This window comes from Bos taurus, chromosome 23 (genome assembly GCF_002263795.3).
Source record: "Bos taurus isolate L1 Dominette 01449 registration number 42190680 breed Hereford chromosome 23, ARS-UCD2.0, whole genome shotgun sequence".
Taxonomy (NCBI): domain Eukaryota; kingdom Metazoa; phylum Chordata; class Mammalia; order Artiodactyla; family Bovidae; genus Bos; species Bos taurus.
The window spans coordinates 30,520,502-30,530,047 of record NC_037350.1 but is presented as its reverse complement, the minus strand read 5'-3'; the positions used below and the strand labels follow the sequence as shown (position 1 = coordinate 30,530,047).

The following is a 9,546-nucleotide window of genomic DNA, read 5'->3' as shown; positions in this document are numbered from 1 at the left end:
TGCATTATTTATGGTGTTCTATCTACAGAAATATTTACACTGCTTTCAAGGACATATGTCTCTTCATTTTATGCACAGACCCATTTCCATTATACATCAATAACTGCATTGAAGATGGAAGACAAAAAAATTTAATGTTAGGGTATGTGTGAAAAGTTGAAATGTGAAACTTTTCATTTGTTCAGATTTGTTTGTTGGTTAAGAAGGAAAATAGGAAACTCTAAAGATTACTGCTTATCATTGCAAAAGTGCTTGAAAATAGGCTTTTTGTGTCTCAGGTAGACCATTGGTTCCTAACTGGAGAAATTTAACAATGTCTGGAGACAGTTTTGGTTGTACTATCAAGGGATGGCTGGGATACCACTGGCATCTAATGGATAGAGGCTAGAGATGTTGCTAAACGTTCTGTGTGCACAAGACAGCCCCCACAAAAGAAAACATACCCAAGTTCTATATGTTTCATAGTGCCCGAGAAACCCTGGTCTAGGTATATTTAAGGTATATAGCAAAAGGGAGAGAAAATACTAGATTTTTTTTACAATTAGAAAAATCAGCTATGCCAAGCTTTATGAGAATCTGTTTATATATTTTATAATCTGTAATATTATGAAAGCCTTAATGTTTGGAGTTCACAGCAACATACATGTATGTTTTAAGGTTGCTCTCAGCATCAGATCTGCCTTCCAAAGTGGAAGGTGTTGTAGGAGTACAAGTCTAGTTTTAGCCTTCTGTATCTTGTTTTTTCCCATAAAATGAAAGATAAAACACTGGGGTCTATCTCTTTAGCAGGGAGCCTACAAATCAAAGATTTAGCTTTGGGGACAACACGTGACCATAAACCACCCCTTGGGCAGCCACTAGACAGGAATGACTGCTAACTCCTAAGGAAACCCCAAGCAGACCCACATAAAGTTTTTAACATACTCTTAATCCTGCTTAAGAAGACACATGTAGGGGGAAATATGGCTAGTCAGAAATACAATTAAGAAATTAAGTAGTGTAAAAGACAACTTTTTAAAAACTAGTCTCTTTTTGCAACTCAATGGTACTTTTGATAGATGTTAAAAGGATCAATCCCAGAGTTAGAAAAATAAGTATGTAATACATCAAAGAAATAATTGTGCTCTGATGTGTTTAATTAGTCTGTAGAATGCTAGGTTTGGAAGTGACTTGAAATCATTTTCCAGTCCATTATTCTGTAAGGGAAGGTCCTAAAGAGGTCATGTGGCTTGCACCAGGTGATCCATTAAGTTAATGGTACAGGTGGAAACAGAATCCAGGCTTCCGGAGGCTTTGCTTCTTTGACCAGTTATGACCCTTGTTTTATGTTCTTGATTCATACAGTGCCATAGAATGTATTCATACTTAGTGCCGCCTCTTGTAGTGTTTTTAATCAGCTTGTATGTCCAAACCAGTACACTGGTGTCCTGAGTTCTTTAATGAACGCCTGAGTAGTCCAAGGGATTTTGCATTATTGCAGCCCATTTTTGAAGGTCTTGCTCTCTCAGGTCGGCCCGTAATCTTGGAGAAAGCACATAGGATGTGCAGCATTGGCATTCAGAACACTAACGATGAAAACCGGAGCTCCTGCCGTCCAGTGTGTCGGTTTTAGGAATCCTGTAACACTGGAGATGTCCTTTCCCAGCTGAAGTCTTTAAATTCCAATATTCAAGGCTGGTTCTACCCTGGGTAAAATCAGGAAGTAAAAAATCACCTTTGTGACGGGTGAGGCAGGGATTGCGAATCTTGGTAAAACTCGGTTTAGGTGCTCTCACAAAAATAAGCAGGAACGAAACCTGCAGCCAGGCCCCGAACCCACGACTGGCAGTCAGGATGCAAGTGAGGCCCCGCCCCGGAAGTGCTGAGAGACTTCCGCCCACGAGGAATTCTCGGAGCTGGTTGCTTCTCTGGCTGCAGTAGGGTCCTTTGCTCTTGGACTGTTGTGTGGTGGGCACTGCTCAGGTGCAATCCCTTGGATTCCCTCTCCCTGGGCGGGCCGGGGTGGATCGTGGGCGTGAACCTCGAGAGGCGGGACGGTGAGCAATAACCCCAGATGCAAACTCCCGGGGAAGGGTTTTTCTTAACGATTTACTGCTGCTGGAGTACACATTTGGAACTACTCTTGGGATTAAACTCCAATCTTTCCTGAGGTCTTCAGAGTTTTATTGAATCACATTAACAACGTGTACACCTGGTACATTTGGAATCAATGACCACGAAATCCCTCAGCTTGCCATCCCAAACAAAAGGGAGAAACAGCAAATGTTTGGAAATAAGTACTAGGAGATCTGAATTTAGAAGGTTTCCTCGTCCACAACTGCATTCTGTGTCCATATTTCCCTTAGAATGCAGAATACATCTTTATTTCAGCTTGGCGTTCCCCTTTAGCAGTAATTTTTCCGTCCACACCTGGAAAAAAAGGGCAGACCCGCCTTCCATCAAGGGCGGTGCTGTTCTCTCCTGACACACCTCTCCATCTGCTCTCCCAGTAGTGCTCCCAAGGAGATTCCTGTGGAGCAGGGCCGCGCATGCTAATCCCAGTCTGTGATCAGATAGCCCTTTGCAAGTTAGCCCCTTATTTGACATGGCTTTTTACCCCCCTTCCATCACCCACAGTAATTAACAGCGTAACAGCTATGGCAGTCTGCTTTCTCTTTGAGTAAATTAATGTTTCTTTTACAGAAGTATTGCAGAAAAGGGAGGCCCTCGCGAGGAATCTTACTGAATTGCAGACTGTCCAGTTACAAGAAAGCTGCCTGTCTGAATTTTTAGAAGAGCTGCTTTTGTTGGTTCCAAGGATTCTGTTACTAGAAAACTCTGCTCTGAGCTGGCTCCTGCAGCTCCTTTGACAATGACTGAGCCCAGTTCCTGACTCTTCTGCTGAGTAATACCAGGTCTGGGAATGGGAGCCACATTGTGGGAAGCGGGTGGTGGGAGAGGGTTGGGAAGGTGGCTAATTTGGAGGACCTCAAGAGGGAGTTGGATAAACCTAGAAGATAGAGCAGCAAAGGAGAGGTATTTATTGTTATCTTAAAACTTTTAGCCTGTTAGTGATTCTTACTTTTCCCTACGTTTTAGGCATGCAAGTCTAAAGTTGGACTGTCTATGCTTCCATTTCCTCATCTGTAAATGAGGATGATAAAAGCACCTGCCTTTTACATTGCATGAACATTATGTAGTACATAAGAAGTGCTATCTAGATATTTGTTGTACTTATTTCTTCCTCTCCTTACTTTCCTGGAACTTGCCCTACTCTGCTGATTTATTTGCTTATACAGTGATTCTCTCATAATTTCACGTGTTTTTTTCTAGGTCCCATATCTTGCACACAGTAAAGAAGTGCTCTATCAGTAAACGTCAACTCTGGCAACAGAAGGAGAACCACTGTCCAGATCCTAGCCAGGAATATACCATTGAAATATTAATTATAGGGGCCCTTCTTCCTATAGTAATCTCCCTACTGGAGAATCGTTAAGTGTTAAACTTTGACATTCTGCAGTTTTCTGAAGATCTGGATGTAACATCTCCCTTACATCTATCTTGCTCACCAGTGCCACACTGTTTAATTACTGAGGCTTTGTAATACATGTTTAAAATTCTTTAGAGCAACTGCTGATAGGGCCCACATAGGGTCTCATTATTAAGGTGGCTCATTATGTTGACCTCACAAACAAAGAATAAAATCACAGTGATCCTTGAGACTGACCAAATTGCCCAAACAACATACTGATTTCTCACTGGCGCCTACCTTCTCAAAGCTATGAGACCACCAGATTCCAGACCTCCGGCTATGACCACAGGACTCAACTACAGGCTAAAAATTAACCATCCCTTCAGAGAATTTTTCATTGGCAGGGTATAAGAGAGACCCTGTCAGAAAGGGAGGACACTGGTTCTCTTTAAGGGCCAGTCACTCTGTCATTTTCCTCTAATAAATTTCCCTCTTCTTGCCTGACTTCCCAGCTTACTCTCTTTTTCTCTGCACTTGCCTTACAACTGCCCCTTCATTGCCCTTCTTCAGCTTTTCCATGCAGAGTCTTGCTTGTTTCGTTTTCTATATTAACTTTAAAATCTACTTATTAAAAAGTTCATATTTTATTGGAATAGTGTTAAATTTACAAACCAATGTAAGAATTACTTTCTGAGACCTAAGCCTTGAAGATCCATTCACTGGTTGCCCTGGGTGGCAAGTGAAAAGAGTAGACTAAACAGATCTAGGTTCAAATTTCATCTCTGCTCTCTTATTAGTTGCCCAACCTCAGAAAATTTATCTGTTTCTCAGATTTCTTATACATGAGAGGATGACTGTAATGTCTGCCCTGCAAGTTTGTGTCTGTGTGTGCGCAGTAGCTCAGGTTTGTCCCACTCTTTGCGAGCCCATGGATTGTGGCCCACCAGGCTCCTCTGTCCATCGTATTCTCCAGGCAAGAATATAGGAGCAGGTTGCCCTCTCCTCCTCCAGAGGACCTTACCCACCCAGGGATTGAACCCAGTCTCTTGCGTCTCTTACATTGGCAGGCAGTTCTTTACCACTGTGCTACCCAGGATTAAAAGAGCTAAAAAGCCTAAAATGCTTTTTTTTTTTTGTATATAAATAGAATCGTTTCCTCTCTTGCTCCTTTCAGAGATTCCTCTCACGAACCACTGAGAGGGAAGCCTCCAGGATCCTAGAGCGGACGACTTGATGTCTGGGGCGGGGTTCTGCGGAAGTCGACCTCTGGAGGCCACTGCAGGCATCAAAGGCCCCTTGGTTCGTCAAACCACGGTTTTCCGGGTGAGATTTCTTCGACTTTCTCCTGGGTGTGGAGTAAGCTCTTGGGCGAAGGGCCCCCTAGGTGGGTGGTTACTAAGCTCTCCACCTGGTTGCCTCAGACCTGCCCCTCACTCTGCCGCCCCTCCTCTCTCTGCCTCTTCTTCGCACACACCTCCCTTTTTTACTCCCTTTTCCTTTCCCTCGTCCTTTTTTTCTGTCCTTTCCCTCCTCCCTGTCCTCTGGGTCGTTGCCATACTGGCACTGGAAATTCCCCTACAGTGTCTCGGAGTCCCGGAGGACTGACAGTCGCTGGAGTGCCCCTTCTCGCTTTTCTGGCAAAGCCCTATTTTGGGGTGCGAGGAAGGGGAGTCGGAGAATGGAGACCTTTTCTCTTGACCCTGTGTCCCCAGCTCTGCTTTGTTGTGATAACTTCAGTAGCTCACCGACACTCGACAGTTTTATTTGGATGTTCTTGAAATATTTTCATTTGCCTCAAAGAAAAAAAACTCAGTTTAGCTGAACATTCATGAAAGCTCCTTTCTTTTGATATCTACATTGCGTTTCCCCTCCGCCTCCAGCCGTTTTCTTCTGTTTAAAAGATGAGAGCAAATGTCCCTCTTTTTTCTTGATACCTTTTCTTTGACATTAAAAATGTTAAAGTAACTGATAACAACATCAGAGAGGTACTTTATACATATTATAGCCTTAAGATAATTCAGAAAAGTATTGTATATATTGTCCTTTATAGTTGCTTAAGTCAATGTCAGCAATTTGGGGCTCAGAGGAAAAAAGCGCACTGAAGCAGCCACAGGAAAGGCTAATTCAGGTGTGAGCAAGCTACAGACCAAAGGGGCTTTGGGTAGGACTAGGAGTTCTCCATGTTTTGCTAAGGACAAAGCAGCTTGCACCATATGCTCCATGGTAACCACATTTCTGGACTTTGGGCAAGGGTTCATTTGTTTGTGAACTATGCACCAAGTGAGCCTTTTTCAGTATTGCCAAAGAGCTACTTACTGTTCAGAGAAACTTGATAAAACAGCATCACTTAGAAATAAATGGCACAGTTCCTAAGCCATGTGGAATGTAGTGTCCATGTGACAATAAACTTGTGACTGGTTTGTAGGTCTTGAATCTGAATTAAGGAAGTTAGAGGCTTAAAATATACATGTTTGTGTAAAGAAACATTAGAAAGATGCAGGAAACTAATAAAATTGGCTACCTGTGGAGGTGGCAAACTGAGGGGGAATCAAGGTGGAAACAAGTTTTCTCTGTACTTTTTAGATCATTTTAACTTTTGAATTGTATATTACCTGTTCAAAAACATAGACAAATTTTTTAATAAAACTTTTGGAGTAGATTCTGAGATCTGGTCATTTTAGATTTACAGAAAAATTGTGAAAGTAGTACAGAGAGTTCTTATATCCCCCCACATTTAGTTTCCCTATAGTTAACATCTTACCTTATGTAATATATTTAACACAACTCTTGAGTTACTATTGCATATTACTATTATTAAAGGCCATACTTTATTCACACTTCCTTAGTTTTTACCTAATGTCCTTTCTCTATTCTAGGATCCCATCCAGCATACCATGTTACATTTAATTGTCATGTCTCCATATGTTCCTCTTGGCTGTGACACTTTCTCACACTTCCCTTGGTTCTGATGACCTTGACATTTTTGAGGCATACTTGTCAGGTTTTTTGTAGGATGCTACTCAATTGAAATTTGACTGATGTTTTTGTCATTACTATACTGAGGTTACAGATTTGGGGGAGGAAGACCACAGAGGTGAAATGCCATTCTTATCAAGGGTTCACACTGTCAACTTATGACATTGACACATAAAACAACTTGTAAAATGGAAAAAGGCAGAGGGTGATAATTTGTGGAATTTGAGTTTGAAGCAAAAGTTTTATTAAGTTTGGAGATAGAATTGATAAAGTATTGTCAGGGTATAAGAGAGTGGGAACAATACAACAAGTTATCCACACATTGGTCTAAATTACAAAGATGGAATGGACCCTTCTTTGGAGAGATGGAGGATCTATTCTGTCACAATTCCAGAGGAAACAAAACATCCCTGTTGCTAAAATACTCTCTGCCGTAGCCTCATCAGCTGCAGCAGTAATAGTGGTAGCAGTAGACAGAGCTTATTTAATCTCCATATCTCTCTTCTAACACAAATAGTGTGGACTTGTGAGTGGTAAAACAATGATGATGTTATTGTTGTTTTCCCAAATTAATTCAATATCAGTTGAATTTCTAATTTTTTGCCTTCTCTATTCCTGTGCTCCTTCATCTGTTCTACTATCTGCAAATCTCTTCAACTCCTATCTTGTTTCCCAATTTAATTAAATGTGACAAAAAGTCTTTTTAAGTAGAAACTACGTTATTTTATATACTCACTTACAGCCCAGATTTCGTGTTTGAGTTGCCCTTTTAAAGTATATATTTAAATAGTATATTAGTCAGGTGTTCATTCCAGGAGTTTAGTGGTAGTACCAAATAATTAAACATTTGATTTGACTACATTTGATCAGTGTGTCCTAGGTTTGTGGAACATGTGTGAGAGTCCTAGTTAAGTCTTTATCACATCATATTGCTTTTTTAAGTTGCTCAGACATATCTGACTCTTCCAAACCCGTGAACTGTAGCCAACCGGGCTCCTCTGTCCATGGAATTCTCCAGGCAAGAATACTGGAGTGGGTAGCCATTCCCTTCTCCAGGGCATCTTCCCACCCAGGAATCAAACCCAAGTCATATTGCTTTAGCTGCAGGGAATAAATCGCATTTGAAAGGTGTGTTTATTGTTTCAGGAATCAAGGTCAAAGGTATGAACAAGGTGTTAATTCTGAAGGGAAGATTTTTGTAAGGATGGATCCACACCAGAAGGTCCCCAGCACATATAATGGGTATACTTTACAGATTCCTGAGAATGAAAAAGCTTCTTATAACTGGTATGAGGACCAGTTAGAAAGTCATGAGGCGAGGTCTGCAGAAGAAAGACGGTATACATGCAGTGAATGTGGAAAGAAGTTTGCTCAGAGCTCAGGCCTTGTTCGACATCAGAGAATCCACACTGGAGAGAAACCCTATGAGTGTGATCACTGTGGAAAAGCCTTCAGTGTACGCTCAACTCTCACTGTGCATGAAAGAATCCACACTGGTGAGAAACCCTATGCTTGTAATGAGTGTAGGAAAGCTTTCAGTGTGAGGGCACACCTGATTATACATCAGAGAATCCACAATGGAGAGAAACCCTATGAATGTAATGAATGTGGCAAAGCATTTAGTGTGAGCTCAGACCTCATCAAACATCAGAGAATCCACTCTGGTGAGAAACCTTATGAGTGTGATGAGTGTGGGAAGGGCTTCAGTGTGAGTTCAGCCCTTATCAAACATCAGAGAATCCACACAGGAGAGAAGCCATATGAGTGTAAGGAGTGTGGGAAGGCCTTCTATGTGAACTCAGCCCTTATTAATCATCAGAGGATTCATTCTGGAGAAAAGCCCTATAAATGTGGAGAATGCAGAAAAGCATTCAGCCAAATCTCAACGCTTATTCATCACCAGAGAATCCATACTGGAGAGAAACCATACGAGTGTGATGAGTGTGGGAAAGCGTTCCGTGGGAGCTCTAATCTTACTAAACACCAGAAAATACACGCTAAAGGAAAGTGTGATCAATGACTTACATGGTGAAGACATTACAAAGGCCTTTTTTTTTTTTTCAAGTCAGAAGTTGTCACCACAAGAAGGGTATGACAAAAGTTAATGCTTTAGTTGACACTTCAATTTCTTGGAATATCAGAGAAATGAGAAGTCAGTGAAAAATGATTTCACCATTATAATGATCGACTGAGTCTCTATAATCATACCCACTTCTGAGAATGCAGCTTTACAAATCATAAGGTAAATAATGTAGTTTGTTGTGTTTTACTAAGTGCAACCTCAGTATTTCCAACATAATTTTTACTTTTTTTATGTGCAAACATTTTGTTGTTATTGTTGGTACCAGTTTATAGATGAAACATTAAATTTTGAAATTGGAAGTGATGTTGGTTGGTGGAGACTAACATGTCCTCTTTGAATCTGGAAATATTGGAGTCTTTTTTGGTGCTGTCTTGGCAGTGAGACAATCCCCACACCTGTCCTGATTTCACATGACCCTTGCCTGCCGCTATTCCATGGATGAGAATAAAAAGCACTGCAGGAGCCAGCACTTTTTTCTTGTTGGGCCTCTTGCTAATGCTATTGCAGTAAGTAATTAAAGGCTTGACTGTGTTTCGTTTTTGCTTGTGTTATAATGCAACACATTCTCACTGCTCTAGGATCCAGGCCAAAAGAATATTTCTGCCTTGAATATGCTATACTTTTTGGCAAAAGAAAAACAGGTAGGACCACATGATGACTTTAAAAACATCTACTCAGGAGGAGCATATGTCATTCCCCTTAGGTTTTGTTAGGCAAAGCAAGTCAGCTAACCAAGCTTTTTTCCCCCATCCATATGGTTGAAAAAAAGTAAAGCTTATATAGAGGACAGGGAATACCTAAGGAAAGTAATATAATCTATCGTTGAAATAGTGTATCCACCATATTGGCCAATGTTTATGCAATGTTTTCTGTGCCCAGGCTTTCTCTGAGTGCCTTATATGTGTATTTTTCTCAATAAAAACATGATGATATGACATACATACTACTATATAGTAAGTCCCCTACATATGAACCTTCACGTTGCGAACTTTCAAAGATTCGAACATGCATGCACATGTCCAGTTGATAGCTTACA

The 9,546-nt window shown here is 41.0% G+C and overlaps 1 protein-coding gene across 3 annotated transcripts; it reads left to right on the top strand.

Moving 5' to 3' along the window:
• Positions 1-100: 100 nt before the first annotated feature.
• On the top strand, positions 101-9,071 carry ZNF389 (zinc finger protein 389). Of its 3 annotated transcripts, none has more exons than XM_059880191.1 (4): positions 101-2,036; positions 2,683-2,894; positions 4,626-4,774; positions 7,574-8,491. In XM_059880191.1, exon 4 carries the CDS (start codon positions 7,632-7,634, stop codon positions 8,445-8,447), a length of 816 nt encoding a protein of 271 aa, XP_059736174.1. In that variant the 5' UTR covers positions 101-2,036; positions 2,683-2,894; positions 4,626-4,774; positions 7,574-7,631; the 3' UTR covers positions 8,448-8,491. The 3 variants fall into 3 exon arrangements, with proteins under 3 accessions (XP_059736174.1, XP_059736173.1, NP_001138603.1); XM_059880190.1 differs by having other exon boundaries at positions 4,626-4,835; NM_001145131.1 differs by lacking the exons at positions 101-2,036; positions 2,683-2,894 and having other exon boundaries at positions 4,744-4,835; positions 7,574-9,071.
• The last annotated feature ends 475 nt before the right edge of the window (positions 9,072-9,546 follow it).